The 19,717-nt window shown below is 40.4% G+C and overlaps 2 protein-coding genes across 8 annotated transcripts in view; one reads left to right on the forward strand and one right to left on the reverse strand.

Moving 5' to 3' along the window:
• Mtmr2 (myotubularin related protein 2) overlaps positions 1 to 1,653 on the forward strand; it is a 60,598-nt gene extending 58,945 nt beyond the window's left edge. For 3 of the 5 annotated variants that reach the window (XM_040734765.1, XM_040734767.1, XM_040734768.1), the window contains one exon: positions 1,225 to 1,653. The gene's annotated coding sequence lies outside the window, so the exon portion shown is untranslated. The remainder of the gene's footprint in view (positions 1 to 1,224) is intronic. The other 2 variants (XM_040734766.1, XM_005077331.4) reach the window with 2 other exon arrangements.
• On the reverse strand, positions 17 to 19,360 carry Cep57 (centrosomal protein 57). 3 transcript variants are annotated; one of them, XM_040734769.1, is made up of 12 exons: positions 18,843 to 19,360; positions 15,292 to 15,448; positions 12,049 to 12,228; positions 11,519 to 11,640; positions 9,666 to 9,782; positions 9,030 to 9,107; positions 6,418 to 6,528; positions 5,649 to 5,726; positions 3,394 to 3,629; positions 2,304 to 2,448; positions 1,482 to 1,593; positions 17 to 178 (listed from the first exon to the last, which is right to left on the reverse strand). In XM_040734769.1, the coding sequence occupies exons 1-12, from the start codon at positions 18,885 to 18,887 to the stop codon at positions 162 to 164; spliced, it is 1,398 nt and encodes a 465-aa protein (XP_040590703.1). In that variant the 5' UTR covers positions 18,888 to 19,360; the 3' UTR covers positions 17 to 161. The 3 variants fall into 3 exon arrangements, with proteins under 3 accessions (XP_040590703.1, XP_005077389.1, XP_012974006.1); XM_005077332.4 differs by lacking the exon at positions 17 to 178 and having other exon boundaries at positions 514 to 1,593; positions 18,843 to 19,359; XM_013118552.3 differs by lacking the exons at positions 17 to 178; positions 18,843 to 19,360 and adding an exon at positions 18,542 to 18,685 and having other exon boundaries at positions 514 to 1,593.
• Positions 19,361 to 19,717: the final 357 nt, after the last annotated feature.

Below are 19,717 nucleotides of genomic sequence, written 5' to 3' on the forward strand. Positions count from 1 at the left end.
GGCATTACCACTCAAATGACAGTTAACGGTTTAATGTTCTAATATTCAAACAAGAAATTAATAAGTGTAGTTAGTTGAAGTGGTGGTTGAGATGTAGTATTTACCATGTCATCAGAGCAGTTCCTCACCTTCCTGGGGTCTATGGACTCACTGTTGTCAATTCATTGTTGCTGGAAACCTGCTTGTCAGAAAATTGCACACACATGTAAAGTTTATATACAATTTCAGGAGGTTTATAAACTTCAAATCTGTAAGAACTCTGAGAATTCTAACTAGAAAATTGTAGCATGATCAGTTCATGCTGTTAAGCTGGAATCCATAACCTCCACCTCAATTCCTTTAGTAGTATATGGCTGGCATGTTCATCAGCCTATCTGAATCACTCAACCAGTCACACTGGGCTTAGGTCTCGAAAAGCAGAATGATAAACGTGCACCGAAAACTAATCAGGATACTAATATGTACTCTTGAGATTGTGCAACAAACAAAGCCTTTGTTAGCTGGCTAATAAGAGAAGTTTAAAAACTGCTTTATTGATTTCAGTACCAAGTTTATAAAGTTTAACATGTTGATCTATTCAAAATTATAATTTACATTGACATAATGATAGATGTGTGTGTTCAACACACACACCACCCCTATTCAGTATGCTAAAAGCATGGGGTTCAAGATTAAAAACCAGTGCTTAACTGAATAACATGATTACAAAGATATTGATTTCACAACATTCCCCCCACTTCTCCTAATTCTTTATTCCAAAATGTAATTTATTTCATTAACAACTGTTTATAGTTTTATGAAGATGTTGTTAGATAGTTCATGGGTAACTTTTTAAAAATGTTTGGGTCTTTAAGACTGACTTAATGCTGATCAGCATCTGAAATACCAAAAAGCAGAACAAAACAAAGTCCTCTTAAATATATAAATATTTAAATACAGAAACCCTCTATCAGTAGTTGGAAACAGTACATTTAATGGTCATCTGGAGAGGGGGAAGTAGAGGTCACCTCATGCCTGGGGAAGATCTAAAAATGAGACTTAACAAGCACTGACTATGAAGACAGTCTCATTCTGAATTTTCAAACCCAATTTACATATAGTCCTACTTAAAAAACACACCCACAAGTAAAAAACTGGTCATTTGTTTACAAAGTGCAGTATGAGTATAGCAAATTCAAAGAAACAGTGCAGCATCTCATGCTGTAAAATTCCATTTCCATGTAGTTGTGTTGCACGACACAAGAGACTGTGTTATGAAGCTGGGCCCCTTGACACCTGCTAGTAATGGCAACATCAGCAAGCATGAAACCTGGAAAGTATTGTCACTGTCCAGTAAGGTACATCATTTATGATCTGGTGTCAGTAATCCCAACACAGGTTACTGCTTTGCAGTGAATTCTGTATGGTTTGCATTTCCTTCAATAACTGAAGATTTTTCCTGCTTTTTTCTCCAGGTCTCTGTTTGGCAAGATCCTTCTTACTTGTGGTCCTTGTGACTCCAGATGAACGATTGCTGCTGTTTCCTTCTTCATCAAGAGTCTTTTTGTTAGGTTTTAATTCTTTCTTCTGCTTATCTATGTTTTGTTTCTCCAGCTATCCAAATGATCAAGACAGGGAAAAAAAAATCAAATTCAATAAAAACATTTTCTTTTAGCTCAAGTACTTTGTTTTTTACACAGGGCCTTCCTATATAGTCTTAAATTCTTGAATCTCCTGCCTCAACCTCCTGAGTGTACCAGTAACTTAAATAATCTAACACTCAAATGATACAATTCTACAATCATTTAGTATTCAGTACTTAAGTATGTAAAAACACATACAAAATAAAAAAGGTATATTCACATTAAATAAATGTACTTCTAGAGAAATGTACTTCTAGAGAAACAGACCGTGTATTTGAGATTACTGTGAAACAAAGGGTGAGTCTAGTTCCTGGGCTGACAGTAACTGAAGTTTAGGGAGAAGTGGGCGAAGCTGAAGTAGGTTTTGGTGTAAGCAAACACACTACTTTCCCCACATTTAATCTGACAACTGAAAAACTCTAGGTGTATTTTAGACGATTTAATTTGGTAAAACTCAACCACTTAAATTTATCCATAAGTTTTTTTTCATAAGGCTAAGGATATTAAATATATTCAGTAAAAACATATTCAGTAAACCTAACTAAGAATTAATACTTCTTTAAACCATGTAACACAGACTGTTAATAAAACCCTCAGGATTAATTTAGACAAGTAAGTATACGTGCATCATCAATTAGTATACATGAAGGAGAAACATGACAAACAAGTGAAGGGAGCTACCTGGGCTTGGTATTTTCGAACTTTAGTTATCTGGTTGGCCTTTGCTTCCATTCTTCCCACTAATGCCTCCAATTCACACTCCAAGTTGTCTTTCAGTTCCTCAGTTGGTGACTCCTGGATGAGTTTAGCAAGCTGCTGGTGATCACTACACACAAAAGTGGAACTCCCTTAAGTTTCCCATGTTTAACAATTACATCCTTTAAATCTCAGTATGGGAATTTACCACTCTTTTAAAAAATAAATAAGGACCCATTTTGTTTTTTAAACAAAGGGCTGCTGTTTCCAGGGAACCTGAGTTCAGTTCCAGCAACCACATCATACATAAGTGGGTCACAACCACCTGTGACCGAGCTCCAGGGTCTCTGGTGTCTGTCTTCTGACCTTTTTGGACATCTGCACACGTGACATACACAAAAATAAAAGTAAATGAAAATGAAGGTATATGCAAGTAATTTCTTAATTCCAGACAAGTTTGTGTTCATCCAGGGTTGAAGGCTGTACATGGAGTTCTTAATTAGTCTAAGTAATATCCCGGAGTCAGATATACAGGAAAATGCTCAGAGATCAGACAGAAGGAGCAAGCCACGGCCACACCTTACTTCTTTAGTATCTCCAGACAAGAGAACGAGTTTCTATAAATCCCTGCTTATACCTGTTTCTGCCCAACTATCTCATTTCCTGTCTGTCTGTACAGACCTGTATGGTTAGCTAGTGGCAAGCTCCATTTTCTAACCTTCAGTGTACAAGCAAGTATCACCACATAGGTTAGCAGATATTTATCTACTCTTTACTCCCTCCATGAACACTACATATGAATAAATTCTATAGGATGACACTGATTTTCAAACACTGTCTTAACTTATCAGTTACATTAGCTAATCCTCAATACTATTAAGCTTTTACATGGCATTAACAATTAGAAAAGGAGGTTTTAGACATGATATTTACATTTACTTAATTCTCAACAACCAGTGGGCTAGTGTAGGGATTACTAACTCAACATCTATTAACAAATTTAGGATTAATAAATCCAAGGCAGCTAAAAAATGAGATTTTAGAACCAAATGCAATTTTAAATTAAAAAACTCACAAGCTCATTTGCCCAAATTCATCCTGCAGAGTCTGTAAGACATCCGACAATTCTTCACTGACACTGCCAGAGGGAGGTGTCACTGACTTCTTACTCTTGCTACTTCGTGAACAGGCTTGCTTTGCCAAGGGAACACTGTTAACAACTCGATCATTGCACAAAGCTTTACTGTGGTGCTTCATCAGATGCAAGACATGTTGAACGTTAGCTACCACGGCATGGCTGGGACTGGTAGACTAAAGAGAAAAGTAAGTTAAGCAAGCAATATCCTCTATCTCACTTCCTAGTTCTTCACCTGGGCAAAGTACACCACCTGTAAAGTCTACGGCACACATATACTATTCTGTGGTAAACTAGCAACCACCTATCCACCCGTGTCACATACTTAGTCCAGCATCATATAAACTTGGGTGTTTTGGTGCACATCTATAATTCCAGCACTTGGGAGGTAGAGGCAAGAGGGGGCCAAAGCCTGTTCATCCTCTGCTGCAGTGGGGTTCGAGACCTTATCTAAAACTGAACAGAGCAACACCACCAAAACAAAACAGCTTGCGTTCTTAGCTCCACCACTCTCATTATTCTACCCGAAATCCAGCGATGTGCTCCTAAGCAGCCAAACTCCTTAGGATGGAGTAGGACACAGCCTACACTTCTGCTTAACCTCTACAGTCTCTTGACTTAATTATGTGAGCAAATTTTATTCTTTGTTGAAGTAACTTTCTTACCCTACCTTAAAACCTAGTTCAAATATGCCATTTCCAAAAGCCTGGGAAATTAACTGCTCCACTTCTCAGTTAAGCCACTGCAGTTTTTACATTTGTCTATCACTGTTTATCACAACATAATTCCACATATCTGCATGTCATTTGACCTTCCAGGTCCCAGGAGTGGTTCTCAACCTTCCTAATGGTTGCTACTTCATAATTTTGCTACTGTTATGATGTAAATATCAGTGTTTTTGTAAATGTAAGTATCTTGAGGTTTGCATCATGCTGGAGTAGTAGGAAGCACTGAAGCGTGTTTGCCACATCATAAACAGAAAGAACAAAACCTGACAGCTGTCTCAAGCTTCTTGTTTTCAATAGGAAATAACAATCTCAATAGTTGGCTGGGCTTGTTGAACTCAATAAGCCATCAGCAGAAAACTTGTTTAAACTGCAGACTTGGCCAGTGTGTATACTTTAATATGCATGCAAGAGCAAGTTTTGAAAATTTGTGTTACTGTTACTTTTCTGATTCATAATGTAATTTAATATCAGTTGAGTCTAGTAATGAAAGATTTGGGCTTTTCCAGTGCCTCATTTTTATTATATACAGAAGCATGGCTCTATAACAATATGTAATTTTAAAACTGGTTATCTAAAATCTGTACAGAAGCTCAAATAAGCAATTGTATTTTCTTAAAACTTTTAGAATAACATTTCATAAGGAATACATAAAAGGACTTCACATTGAAAAGCATGAGTATTGTCCTTCGTGAGTAAAGGCTTCAATGTGCATTACCAAAGACAGCAACATGGGTATGATAAGACTCTGGACAGGACGAAGAATGAAGACTGTCAGGTGGACAAGGGTAAATGTGTCACTACAAATTCAAGAATCCTATTCAGGGATAGCAGGATGACTCAGTAGGTACACATACTCTTGCTGTAAAAGCCTGATGACCAGTTCTATTTCCAGAACCCATTGTGGAAAGAGAGAACTCCCTTCAAGTTGTAGCTTGACCTCCACATGCACTGGTGCCCCCTCCTCAGTTTTTCACAATGAAAACAAATGTTTTTAATAAACACATAAATCAAAATATAACTTCACAACCATACTTACAGAGGCTAATATAAAGTCAGGAGAAAACTTGTTCCTTGATTTGATTTTATAAATAGTAGGTTGTGCCTTCTAAAAGGTTCCTAGAGCCAGGTACATACCTACAATCCCAGAAGCCTGAGGCTGAGGCAGAAGGATTTTTTTTTTAAAGTTCAAAGTCTGCTTATATCCCCTAAAATGTGTTCTAAAGACAAACAGGCTGGAGATGGCTCAGCAGTTAAGAACACTGACTGCTCTTGCAGTGGAATTCCAGGTTCAATTCCCAACACCTACATGGCAGCTCACTATCATCTGGAGCACTAGTCCCAGGGGATCCCACACCCTCTCTGGCCTCTGTAGGCATTAAACAGATGGTACAGACATATAGGCTGGCAAAACACCCACACATTAAAAAGAAAGAAAAAAAAACATAAAAATCAATAGCTATAACTCACCTTTCCAGCAACAAAGGGCATATCGCCTAAGCACAATCTGTAATGTGGCTGTGCACCAAAATAGTTCCTAGGACCTTTCTAGAAGAGGAAAAAAAAAGAAAGCCATTTCATTTAATTTAGTAAACTAACCCAAGACTCCAGCTCACTGTGAAACTACTTAGTGGGTACCTAGCTACACCAGTCACTTTGTTGCTGTGACCAAACAGCAACAAGGCTTCAAGAAGCTTTGATAAGACACAACTCCTCGTGGAAAACACATGCCACAGTAGTCTGGGTGGTGGGTAGTCATCACACTGCACCAACAGCAGAAAGCAGAAACAGGACAGGAAACGGGCCAGCCTCAGAACCTCAAGCCTGCTTTCTAGTGACTTACTGGGGGCCGTTTTACATTCAAACCATGACACTTGTTTATATTGGGGCTCACAATATTACCTGGAGGATAAGGAAGGCAGAGTGCTAACAAAACAGCTAGCAAGTGTTAAGAGGAACAGTATTCACAAAGCATTTTAAGAGTCAAAGGTAATGAACACAGCAGAATATTCCTAGTGTTTTTATGTTCTTTTGAGAGTTCCCAATGCTTTCATATAGGCCCTTACTACCAGGGTTGAGGATTCAAAAGTAAATTTTATTTATCTTCAGGTTTGAGTGCAGAACTAAGAATGAAAGACTCGCTCTCTCAGGATCCTAATACCACACGGCTTGAGTGTTTTTTACACCAATTTTTACACAAAATTGGTACTTAAGACTGTGACTAGTTCAGTTTTCATACCTTTTCTGGTGGTTTTGACTTCTTTTTTTTAATTTTTCTAGTGCTGGTTGGAACATATGAAGTTGTCTTATCTTCAAAAATAAGTCTATTTGCTTCTAGACCAGTCTGCAACTAGAAAAAAAATTAGCATAAAATTAATGATGTAAAAGCTACAATTCACATTTGAGGTGCCATAGATAAGTCTATAACTACAGTGGTGGTCATCTCACTGGAAGCAATGGCATGGCTGTACAGTATGTCTTCAGTCTCTCATGTATGTGAACTGCTGATCTCTATGTAATTGGTCATGTCTTGCCTGGAAGCACTGTTCTACTACTGGTGGTTACTCTGCAAATTCTACTTCAGGAATGAAATGGAATGCATGTAGCTCTAAACTGACAGTGTGCTACATACAGACAAGCAAGCAAAACACCTATACATATAAAATAAAAATAAATCTTGGGGGACGGGGGAAGCTGCAATTTTCTCTAAACTATTTTTCAACAGCCCTACTCTCTATCTATGAAAGTGGTTATTCTGTATCTTTCTATATATCAAAAATAGTCTAGAGTTTGGTAAGAATTCTCATGACCAGATTCCTCCCCAAGGAGTTTAAAAATTCCAAATGAGGAAAAGTTCCCCAGAAGTCATGACTGAGTTAAGAAACAGCACAAGTAATGAATGAAATGCAAGGAATATTGAAAACATCCCTTTGTTATCTCATGTGCTCTTAGGACAGCATAGTCCTGGCAGTGGGATGCTAAACTCTCCATCCTCAGAAGCATGACACACTAGACAATTTCACAGGGTATTACCCCTCTGGAATACTTATACTGTCAACAAGTGTCACCAGTAACAAATAAGGGCTACTTTTGATCACTTGTTTGATTTCCCTAGCACTATAAAACCCAGGCTCTGGATGGTTAAATACTCTGTTCAAGATTACACAAATCAGAACAGCAAGATAGAGAAAATACCATCTCCTTCACCACCTGCCTTCCATAGCCTTCACCATCAGAACTTGGTAAGAATTCATCAACCAATGAATTTGTGAAAATTTCTATTTAGCATATAAGGACTATATACTACAATTTAGTAAAGAAAAAAAACCAAACATTTGCAGTGTCAAAAATGGTTAAGTGACCATTTAACTCAACAAGCACACAGAGAAAAGTAAATCTACAAAAAATATCAGGCTTAATAAAAAATAGGCATATACAATCAATGACTCAAAGAAGCACTAGAAGAAAGAGACTAGTATTTCTATTCCTGCATCAGCAGCTGTGAGAAAGCAGGACACTAGACAGATTCCATACGCTTAACTGCAAAGTGTCCATTAGTAACTGCTCAGATCAGGACCTGCTTCTTGAACTTGGGTTCAAAAGTTACAAACATTTGCATACTCTTTTTTTTTTTAATGTATACAGTCGTCTGCCTGCATGCCAGCAGAGGGCACCAGATCTTACTCAAGGTGGTTGTGAGCCACCATGTGGTTGCTGGGAATTGAACTCAGGTTGGTGCTCTTAATTGCTGAGCCATCTCTCCAGCCCACATTAGCATATTTTGGGGGGAGGCATGTAGGTAAATTTATTGTCGATTACCTCATTTAAAAAAAATAAAATAAAAAGGAAAACAAAATAGGCATTATTAAACGTTGATGACGTTCCCAGGTAGGTGATCACGTGAATTGCAGCAAGCTTATTTGTACATTGTTATCTGTATGAATATAACATTAGCATAATCTTAAAGGGGGTAGAAAAGAAAAACTAGGAAATATCTGAGCAAATAACCATAGAGAAAAGTCTATCTAGTTAAAATATAAAACTTTATCTTACAGAGTCTAAGTAAGCCCTCTGTGTTGGACATGTTTTTACCTCACTAGTATTTATTTATTTATTTATTTATTTATTTATTTATTTAGATTTTTCAAGACAGGGTTTCTCTGTATTGTTTTGGAGGCTGTCCTGGAACTCGCTCTGTAGACCAGGCTGGCCTCGAACTCACAGAGACTCGCCTCCCTCTGCCTCCCAAGTGCTGGGATTAAAGGTGTGCGCCACCACCGCCCAGCTATTTATTTGTTTCTTTTTGGTTTTTCGAGACAGGGCTTCTCCGTGGCTTTGGAGGCTGTCCTGGAACTAGCTCTTGTAGATCAGGCTGGTCTCCAACTCACAGACATCTGCCTGCCTCTGTTTCCCGAGTGCTGGGATTATAGGCGTGCACCAGCACTGCCCAGCACTAGTAGTTATTTTACATGTATGGATTTATGTATTACAAAACTGCCTGCATTTATGTATGTGCACATGCCTGGTGCCCCAGGATTAGAAGAGTGTCAGACACTGGAATTGGAGCTATAGATGGTTGTAAGCTATCATGTGGGTTGTTGAAAATCAGCAGGTCCACTACAAGGGCAACCACGGGCTCTGATCTCTGCACTATCTCTCCAGCTCCAACCTCACGGGTTTAAAAATACTAATCCAGACTTTATAATCTGAAATAGCCAAAGAACTGCTCAAAGTTGCATTCCTACTTTTCAATACTAAGCTATCTCTTTAGGTCTGCATATGGATCTGGTATGCTCATGTGTAATGGTTCACCACGAAAACACTTGTCCACCTGCTCATCATTCCACTCACCTCTGCTGCCTGCGCCTGCATACGCTTCCGTTCCTGCTCTTCTTCACGCAGTTTAGACTCCAGCTCTTGCATTTTTTTCTAGTAAAAAGAATATCAGAGCAGATAATGGTTAAAAGTATCTATTTGTAGGGTTTTAAGGATAGTCTTAATAAGCATGTTAGTTCACTCTAGTAATGGTTCGGGTATTGCTAATATCCATGACACTCCTAATAGATCACCTAAAAGTAATTAGTGATGTAGATATGATTTAAGTGGCCAGAATTATGGGGGGAAAAATCCTATGGCCAAAGAACACAGCTTTGTATAAAGGTTTAGGTAATATAAAGACAAATCTAGATCTTCACTCAGTAGTATTAAATATCTCTCATGTAAAATACAATTAAAAGTAAAGTTAGTTCAGAAAAACATTATATGATACAAGTTTTAAGTATCAAAACCATATCACCTTTTCTGTTTTCAAAAAGAACTACATATGTCCAGCCACCAAGATTGCAAAATGTCAACATTTCTTTTCAAATTATTTTCTTTTTAAAGACTATGTATAAGACCTTTACATTATAAATATCCATGTTTATGAAAATATAGTGACAACCACAGCATACTACATCAGTAAGTAAAAAAGTCATGTTCACTAACTTCTGCAAGGGCCTGCATTGTGGTGAGTTTGTTGTATTCCTGTTCAAGAAGATCCAGTTTTTCCAGCTGGGTCTGAACATGGGTTTGATCATGTTGCCGTTCTCTTTCTAGGGAAACCTGAGAAACAGCATCAAAATGTAATATAATTGATTAAAAAGAACATCCAACATAATACTGTATGTAATTTACCGGTCCTCTTACAGATCCTCTGCTGGATATGGAAAGTAATTCTAGGAATAGAACACTAAGAGAAGATCTCAGGGGTACCAATCATCTGTGTCCGTCTCATTTTGTATGTGTATGCACAGTGTGACTTTTGATATCAGAGGACATCTTATAAGAGTTGGTTTTCTCTTTTTGCCATGTGGATCCCAGGGATGAAACTTGGTTTCTCAGGCTTCAGTGCAAGTGCCTTTATCCACTAAGCCATCTCACCAGGGTTGGAATATTATTCTCAGTGTAGTATTTTATCAAGTGTATGGTTTTACATAAGGGCATATATCCTTATAACCTAGAATTACTAGACACACAGGCTACATAAATACTTGCAGTCAGTCTGGTCCCATTAAGTAATGTCTTAATGACTATAAGAACTCGATTGCATTTATTTCCTTTTGAATGTATATTTTTTTCCTTTAAGAATATTTAGTAATAAATGGCTTCTGAAGAGAACTGTCATGAGTACACTGGAACACAAGACAAGAGGACAGCTGATGGCACCAAAAACTTTCATTGCGCTGGGCCAAGTTTATGACAAAATGACAGCACTCTGACCTTGAATGCATGTTTTTTCCTTCAAACTTAGGGTCTGATTTAGAAATACTGCCCATAAACTTAAGGAATAACGGTCTCAGAATAAACAAATCAGAATAAATGGGCAAATAGACTACATGGATATATTTGGAAAAGTCCAACACTAAGTATCTGAATATGCCGTTGCCATTTCTTCAAATGTCCATGACAGTGGGGAATTATATAAGAGAACTCTGAATAATGAAACAATTAAAGCAGTAACACAGTGAAGACATGTAACATGTAGACATGTAACGTGTGACTAATCACTGGCTCACTGGCACATCTTTCCCAACCCTGCTGCATAACTGCTCAAGTCTTATTTTTCAAACTGGGATCAAAAGTTGACATGGACTAGAAAATAGTATTTCTCTTTTACAACTGCAGATTATCTAACATTTAAGCATATAAGAAATCAAATTTTACATAATAAAGTTAAATTGTTCATATGAAAAGAATGTTTTAAAAAATATACTGGACACTGATGTATTTCCTCTACAAATGTGTAAGTTACTTAAGTACAAAGACTATTGATGCAACAGGAGAAAAGCATTTTGTTTAAAATTTAACAAGTATAGTAGCAGGGAACGTAGTGAATCTGGTACAGTGCTTGCCTTACATGTAATCCACAGTGTCACATACACCAAGAGCAGTGGTATGTATGTGCCTGTAAACTCAGTACTTTGGAGATGGGGTCGGGAAGATGAAAAGGGCCACAGTCATGCCTGAACAACATAATGAGATCGTGTTTCAATAAGCAAATTAATTATAAGTTTGTTTGTTTAACTGCAAGCATTTTTACAAAGCGTAGTTTATTTCAGGGGGTACACATGGTTATTTACACATTTGATAATGCAGACTGCAAAACATTAACATGACTACTTTTCAGATTTAAGCACAAGTCTACCTAGTACAAGAATCATGCATAATAAACAGAGCCAATCAAACCACCATTTACTACACTAAGCCCAATCGCTTCCAGCATGGGGCTTTAACCTCTCTGAGAAGAGGTCTGCTAATCATCTGTCACCACTCTTCATTTCATCTGGAAGGCACCATACCTGCTTTTCTAAGACAGATGTCCTCTCCATTTCTGCGTGCTTTATCATATTTCGCATGTATTCCAATTGTTTTTCTAACAGATTACATTTATTTTCTGCAGCTAACAACTGGGATGTTAGTTCTAAAGTAAACACACACAAAAAAGTAGTGATTAGTTAACACAGAGGCTTGTCCCAACAGCTTATAAATGGGATCTGGACTTACAGTAATACAAACATGGGCTAGAGGTAAGGTTTGCAGTAGAGTGTTTGCTCAGTATGCCTGAGTACTGCAAAACAGCTGCCCCCCAAACCGCCAGTCCTCTCAGTAGTCCTAGAATCCTCTCTGGATACTTGTGTCCTTCTTACGCTAAGTCAAATATGCCACATTCTCTGTAAGCACTATGCATGATGTCACTTGCTCCTCACAATGCATCTGATTGTGATGTAATTATGCAATGGCCAAAGAGTCACCATCACAACATACCAACATGAAATCTAAAGTAATTTCACAATATTTGGATAGATCCTAGTTTCCTCCTTCAACAAACCTTGATTGTGTTTTGATTCTTCATTCTTTGAATTTTCTCTCTCTTGTATCTGTTCATCCAAAACTTTCTTATATTCAATGGTTTCCCTAGACAAGGTTTTCACACTTTCTTCTGCCTGAATCCTTTCCAGTTCCAAGCGTCGAATCTTATCTTGAAGATTCTTAAGAGCAGAAAATATGGCTGCAATATATAAAATGCACACCTTGAGTAATGAACATAGAGAAGCTCACCAAAAAAATTTCTTTTGACAGATTCTCATTCTGTACCAGTCATCCTGCCTTCCAAGGGTTGGAGTATCGGTGTGAGCCACAGAGACGGCTCTGTAAAGAAAATTTTAGAAGACTGACAAAGTCAAGTGGGAGATCATTCTTAGAAAACAAAGTATTATTTCCTAATTAAAGTCATTCCAAGGCATCATTTCAAACTTTTAAAAAGTTCTACGAGTTACTCAAGTAAAAGCTATAAAAAATAAGCAAACAAAAAAACACCACTGAGGTTAAAAAAAAAAACCAAAAAAATTTTACAGTTTAACTGTTAAAAAACAAAGAAAAAATCCACCTTTGCTAATCACACATAAATTCACAACCATCCTGTGGTACTCTGAGTAAGAATGGCCCCCATAGGCTCATGTATTTGAATGCTTGATCAACTACTTGTTGGGGTAGATATGGCCTTGCTGGAGGAAGTGCATCACTGGGGTGGGCCCTGAGGTTTCAGAAGCCACACCAGGCCCAGTGTCTCTCTCTTCCTGCTGCCTTTACATTCAGAAGTAGAACTCTCAGATATTTCTCCAGCATCATGCCCACCTGCATGCCACCATAGTGTAAAGCAATGTAGTTCTGGCTTTGTAGTCAAGGGTTGTGGAAATCTCCCTCTGAGGCTAAGGGAAAGCTACTAAAGCCAGGCACGCGTCAGGGGTGTGCCTACATAGCAACTCTTGGAAAGGAAAGCGTTATGTGAAGATGTGAAGGTGAACCTGGATTGTGTTGGAAACTCCAAGATGTTGGAAATGCCAGAGTCATGGGATACCTGGCAAGGAGAGCTGCCCACAGGCTGTGGAACCAGTCCAAGAGAAAGAAGTGTGCTGCAGTCACCAAAGCTGACAGCAGCTAGAGATCTGAAAATCTCTTGGACCTCACACATGAGATGCAGAATTTGGAGTTCACCCTGCTGGTTTTCGGTCTTTCTCTGGTTCAGTATTTCCTCACTATATTCCCTTTCTTCCCTTTCGGAATGGTAATAGGTATTCTGTGCCATTGTATTTTGGAAGTATATAACCTGCTTTTTTAATCTTGATTTTATAAGGGGTACAATGAAGAAATTTCCAGAAGTCTCAGAAGAGACTTTTAATCTTTGGACTTTTAAACAGTATTGAGACTGTGATAGACTATTGGGACTTTTGAAGTTGGACTGAAAGCATTTTTGCAACATCATGATATGGCTACAAGCTTATGAGGACCAGGAAGTGTGGTTTGAATAATAATGCCCCCATAGGCTTATATTTGAATGCTTGGCCAACAGCACTACTTGCTGGAGTAGGTATGGCCTTGCTGAAGGAAGTGTGTCCCTGGTAGGTAGGCTTTGAGGTTTCAGAAGCCCACCCCAGGCCTAGTGTCTCTCTTTCTACCTTCAGATCCAGATATAGAACTCCCAGATACTTCTCTAGTACCATGTCTGCCTGCATGCCATCATACTCCCTGCCATGACAATGAAATAAACTTTTGAAACTACAAGCAAGACCCATGTTTTCCTTTATTAGGGTTTCCGTGGTCATGGTGTCTCTTCACAGCTATACAGCACTGGCTAGGATACTCCCAAAGCACATTATTAAATGTTGTCAACCACTAGGATGCTGGATGATGCACTGAAATCAGAGCAGCTATGATTGTCCACAGAAGACCCTAAAAAGGTGTCCAAACATTCCCACCTTGATGGTGAGGAGGCTCACATGCTATCAAGCAGCTCAGAAGGTAGGATACAAGGCCCTTCTCCTAGGCTAGTAATAACTGTCAGTTCAGAGGAGACTCTTCCTTAGTCACCTGTAAGTTGCCCATGTTCATGTCAGGAAGCTCAATAAACTTCCTGCTTCATTAATCTGTCTTTAACGGAACCATCTCTTTGGTCTACTGTTGGTACCGCTCTGTGGCGAGCAGGTATTTATGTATTCTCAGCCACAGGCATACAGCAGACACCTCAAATCTCTCTTGTTGTGTGCATACCAAGTGCATAAATATGCCAAGGTCAGGGACCAACCTTGGCTTCCACTCCTCAGATAATACAGTGTTTGTTCAGCCAAGGTCTTTCACAACTGAGACTCACTGATCTGGCTATGTTGGGTGGACAGTGAGTCCTAGAGATTATCTGTCTGTCTCTGGCACATAGTATAGTGAGAGGTCTACGAAACCATAATGCTGACCACGCCCGTTTGGGTGTGTTTACAGGTATTTAGAACGTACAGAAGAAAAAAAAAGAGCTAGGGGTAGGAGACTCACTCTCTTTGGGTTCCGTTTTCGGCCTGGATAGCAGCATGGGAACCTTTGATTCTCTGCTTTTCATGTTAAGTGATCTCTCTCAATAAAATATCATAGGACATGCCTATTTTGTGTATCTTAGTATTTCCACATTAACATAGCACTAGGAATAATGTGCCAAAAAGCCCGGCTTAAGAAAAAAAAATACTGGAATGGTTTTATCTTTTGACACTTTCATATATGTATGTAATGTACCTTGATCATGTTCACCGACTTCCTTTCACACTCCCCCAGGACCTACTAAGTGCTGTCTACATAATGACTCTGACTTTTTAAAAAGGTATTTATCTATTTAATGGGTATAGGTGTTTTGCCTGTATGTATATCTGTATACTATGTGCATGCCCAATACCCAGAGGCCAGAAGAGGGTGTTAGTTGTAAATTGCCATGTGGGTGCTGGGGACTGAACCCAGGACCTCTGGAAGAGCAGCCAGTGCTCTTAACCACTGAGCCATCTCTCTAGCCCCTGCCTGAGACTTAGGCTCCTGACTGATTCTGGAAATGACAGAACAGTAATAAGTGACTCAAAGTATTTTAGCTTCTATGATTTGGTGGATAATATTCAGCCAGTCAATAAGGAAAGCAGTATAAATTCTACAGAAATAAAGGGGAAAATATACACTGTTCTAATTTCAAAACAACAGAGGTCAAAACTAAGAATTTTAAACTAACCAGTAAACAAATAACATTTCCTTTGTTACAGTTGGTTACCTCTGCTGTTGCTTTCTGGATAGGCAAGTGTGGGCTTATTTGGGGAGCGTCTTAGATCACTATTAAGGAAAGGCTTATCACGTGGATATAATACATATGGAGATGAAGAATGACGAACCATATTTCCATTCGACCTTGATGGTTCAGTTAGGATGTTCTAAAAAAGAAAATAATGAAATTACCTTTTTGACATTTAAAGCTAATACTCATGACTGAGAAACACTGTATGTTTTCTAAAAGACAACAACAAAAAAACTGATCTCACAGTAGAACTCAAACATCATTATCAAGAGATGCAATATTTTGGGTTAAATAGCCACATGGCAAAAAAAAAAAATCCTCCTCACACAACCTCAATACAAATATTTACACAAGTCAAATCTTTGTTCAGATCAGAAACATACAATTTGCTGAATTAGTCTATCCTCAATAAACAAAACATATTCCAAATATCTATAATGACCAAAAACTCCCTAAAGAAAGCATGTTCACTTCTTAAAGAATTTATATTTAGTTAGCAAAAAGGGAAAACAACTATAAAACTTTAGGGCTTATCACATATTCTCACATACTATATTTTCATATACACCATCTGTCACAAAGCTGTCAAATTTGGGATTATGTTCTACATGATATAAACCTACCATAGTACACCTCTGAATGTTAACTGGAATTTTAGTAGTAGGTGGGTTTGTGGTTCAGGACACTTAGCTAAGAGGGAATAATGGAGATGCTAGGAGCTAAGGAAGGAGACAGGATGACCACCAGCTGTTCACACTTCTCACACATCTAGTTCTCCTTTTCAGACTGCTACAACAAATTAGGATTTTCAATTTTCTGAAGAACTCTATTGCTAAAATATTAGTGTAGTCTGTGTAGATACAGAGGAATGATGAGTATTCACAACAATAAACCACTTCCTTGAATAAACAGAACTATCCAAATACCTACATAATAAAGATTTGTACTTTTGTGTTACAGTAACACAAACTTCCAGTGGATTTAAAAGAGCGATTACAAAGCACACTGTTGCTGTGGAAACTACAAGGGGGCAATGAGCGTAGGAAATTCGGTAGGCTCAAGTCTCAAAAAGAGCCCTAGTCACGATACGTGCTATCATTTCTCAGCCTTTTGCCCAAGATCAAATGAGAGCTCTATCTGTTGTAACATATGGGCTCAGGGACTATTATCTATCCTTTTAGAAGTCTAATGGCACACACACACACAAAAAGCAAGCTGGCGTGAGGTGTTAAAGGTTATTTGAAAAAAACAGTAAGTTTTTAATTTTTAAAAATATAGTCAACATTATTATGGAGCATTATGCTTTCCATATAGTTAACAGAGAACATTGGAACATTGCATTTTAGTTTCTAGCTAGAAACTGCTAGAATCCCATCATTTAACATTCAAAGTGAGCTAAGAGATTTTACTGTAGAATTCCCCCTCACAGAATCAGCAGAAGTAAATGATGTGATCACCTGAACCAAATAACCAACTAGTTCTAAATAGAAAAACACAACCCAGCCAGTGAATAAAGGTGCTTGCTGAAAAAGCTTAATGACCCAGGCCAGCTCCCAGAGGCCATTAAGGTGGAAGGAGGCAGTTTCAAAGCTGTCTTCTGATGTCCAGGAGCAAATTGTGGCATGTGCACCCCACATACATTATCATGCACACACTAAAAACTATGAAAACGTGTAAGTAAAATAGGCTTCCTTAGAAGCACGGATCACAGATATCATTTATCTAAGTATTTTACTCAGTGGAGGGAGCAACAATGATTTCCCTTCAATCTCCTAGGTCTCTTCCTCATAAAGTCCCTGGATCTCCCCTCCCCAAAGTTTGGTTCTCAAGGTTCCTTTCTTTCCTATACTGATTTCCCATTTAAAGAAATCACATCTACTTACAGGCCTCTTAATTTTTATTTGCCAACAGCTTTCAAGTTAAAATATGGAATTGAAATCTAAATCTAAAACTGCAAACTCACATCACTCATTACCTAGTTGGATGTCTTAACAGGCAACTAAAATTTAACGTGACTATAACCAAATTCTTGGTTAGTTGCCAAATCTGCTCCTCACCCAAGAGTACCAAAACAACTGGCACCTCCATTTACAAAACTGCTCTGTACAAAACCCTTGTATGGAGTCATTTTCATCCACTCATATCTAGTCACTCTGTAAATCATTCAGGGTTCCTTCTCTATAACGTATTTAGAATACCTACTACCCCAGATGTTGCTGCTGTTTGTTTTTTTTAAGTTTGAATTGCTATAAAATTCTAACAGTTCTTCACACTTAAGTATGCTCTCCTAAACAGCACGCTAGTGATGATGATTCAAAAAGGAGTTGGGGGGGTTGAAATTAATATTTCATATCAAAACCCTCCTATGGCTTTCCAAAACAGAGCACAATTCCAAATTCTTACCATAGTTTATAAAACCTCCACATGATGTATTTCAGGCTAACCCTTGTTTCATTTCCTGATACACTCTTCTGATACTATGTCCCTACCGATTTTCCAGCAATAGGGACAAAACAAAAAAACACAAAAAACCAGTGCACGAAATACATATACTTCCCTACTCAACAGGCTTGAGGTTTTCAGTTGTGTCTACCATAAGGACTAACGATCACATCCCTTGAAGGCCTTGGGTAATTACCTACTTCTTAGTTGGTCTCCAATTTCTAGGTTTTGAGCACAGAAGAGTCCTCCTTTCCTAAGTTTAACCAACGTTGTCTCCTACAGTTCATGCACCACTGACACTCGTTTCTGCCAGTCTTACTTTTACCCTTTGTCCATCTGGTCCGTGAAGGAAAACCGTTTGCTTCTCCTCTGTGCTAGACGCATTGTGCTGAAATCTCGAGGCAGTCTGGCCTGGTTAGCACAAGCTCTAGTAGCCACAGAAAGTTGAAACTGAGATTCATTAGTGTGACTGCACTCTAACGACCTCTCTCTCCCTCATCTGTTATGAAACTATCCTGACACTCTGACTTCCCTCGTTATTCAAGTTTCACTTGTTCTAGTCCTCCTTCTTGCCCAACTCTACCCGTTTATCTCTAAACCCGCCGGTGTTGAATTCTCCAAGGCAGCATTTCCTAGGAATCCCGAAGGACGTGGGAACGCGCGGGCTCCGGCTGCAAGGGTGGCTGGCGCTAACAGTCCCCGGGAAGCACTGCCGACAAGGACGAAAATGCACTCCGGGGGCCTCGGATGCCTGGGCGGCTGTCACTCTGCACACCTGCACCCCTACCTGTCTCCTGGAGGTCAGGGAGCGGGGCCGTTAGGCTCACGTGACCGAGAGCTTTGTTTTCGCAGACAGCGTGCAGCGGTCCGGCCGGGACGACGCTCGCGGCGCCGGCTGCGAGGCCAGGGAAGCCGGGTGGGGACGCGGGCGGACGGGGCTGCAGCTCCACAGCACGCAGGTGCAGCCTCCCGGAGACAAGCCCGCCCGCCCGCCCCGGGCAAGCCGCCGTCCTCCGGAAGGAGGGTAGCCAGACGAGCGGGGCAAGCCGGAGAGCCGGCCCGGAACCCCCGCGAACACCGCCGCTTACCGAAAACCGAGACTCGGAAGCCGCCGAGACCGAGGCGGCCGCCATCTTCCCGCCTGCGCACCGCGGGCCGCCGTCCTCGAGCTCCTCCTCCGGATTCGACAGCCGCCCGCCTGGGGCGAGGCGAGGCCGGACCCCCGATGGAAAGGGCGGGCGCGCTGCGAATCCGCCAGGAGCCTCGGCCTCGCAGCCCACGGGGACGCCACACTCAGCGAGCGCTACAAGAGCAACGCGTCCTGACAGACGTCTTCATCGACCAATCAGAAGGGGGGGACATCTTCCGGCGGCAGGCTAGGGCCCGCCTCGCCCCTCGGTGACGTCACAAGGTAGCGCGCCACTGAGCCCGCGGGGCCCGCGTCGCTGTGAGTTGGCCGACGGCTCCGGGAGGACTCTGGAAAGGGCCGTGTGTCCTGGAGGGGGACGCAGAGACTAGGGCCGCTGGAGCCCCCAGCGACTGCCGGGACGGACGACGGGAGCAGAGGAAAGGCGAGTGGAAAGTTCAAACACTCCATCGGGGCCCCAGACAAACTCCAGACAACGCTCGCCTAACTCTCCGCCTCTCCAGGTGAAGTAATGGCCTCTCGGCCAATGACACACAGGGGTGGGAGGGGCTTGACGACACGGTCCAATGGAAACCAAGGGCTGGAACCGGCGGCGCTTCATGACTTCTGTCCAATGGGCTCAGGGGCCCCGCCCACACCAGGACTGGCCGCGGCTTGTGGGCGGGACCTCTCCCAAAGCGGATTTCGCGCGCTCAGAGCACCGGCCTCCTATTGGTGGTTGTGTTCCTCTCTTTGTGGGCGCTCCCTGCGTCACCTAGGCCAGGGGTTGGGCGGGGCTTCCGAGTGACGTGAGGTTCTCTGTAACCAATCACAGAG

Source organism: Mesocricetus auratus, unplaced genomic scaffold, assembly GCF_017639785.1.
Source record: "Mesocricetus auratus isolate SY011 unplaced genomic scaffold, BCM_Maur_2.0 Super-Scaffold_100040, whole genome shotgun sequence".
NCBI classification, from domain to species: Eukaryota; Metazoa; Chordata; class Mammalia; order Rodentia; family Cricetidae; genus Mesocricetus; species Mesocricetus auratus.

Excerpts from the sequence above, each read along its gene's own strand:
- Cep57 (XM_005077332.4), bottom strand. The coding sequence starts at position 18,887 with ATGGCGGCCGCCTCGGTCTCGGCGGCTTCCGAGTCTCGGTTTTCG. Across the intron at positions 15,449-18,842 it reads CTTCCGAGTCTCGGTTTTCG|AACATCCTAACTGAACCATC; the intron begins GTAAGCGGCGGT and ends TTTCTTTTTTAG. Across the intron at positions 3,630-5,648 it reads TGCCCTTTGTTGCTGGAAAG|TCTACCAGTCCCAGCCATGC; the intron begins GTGAGTTATAGC and ends TTTTCTCTTTAG.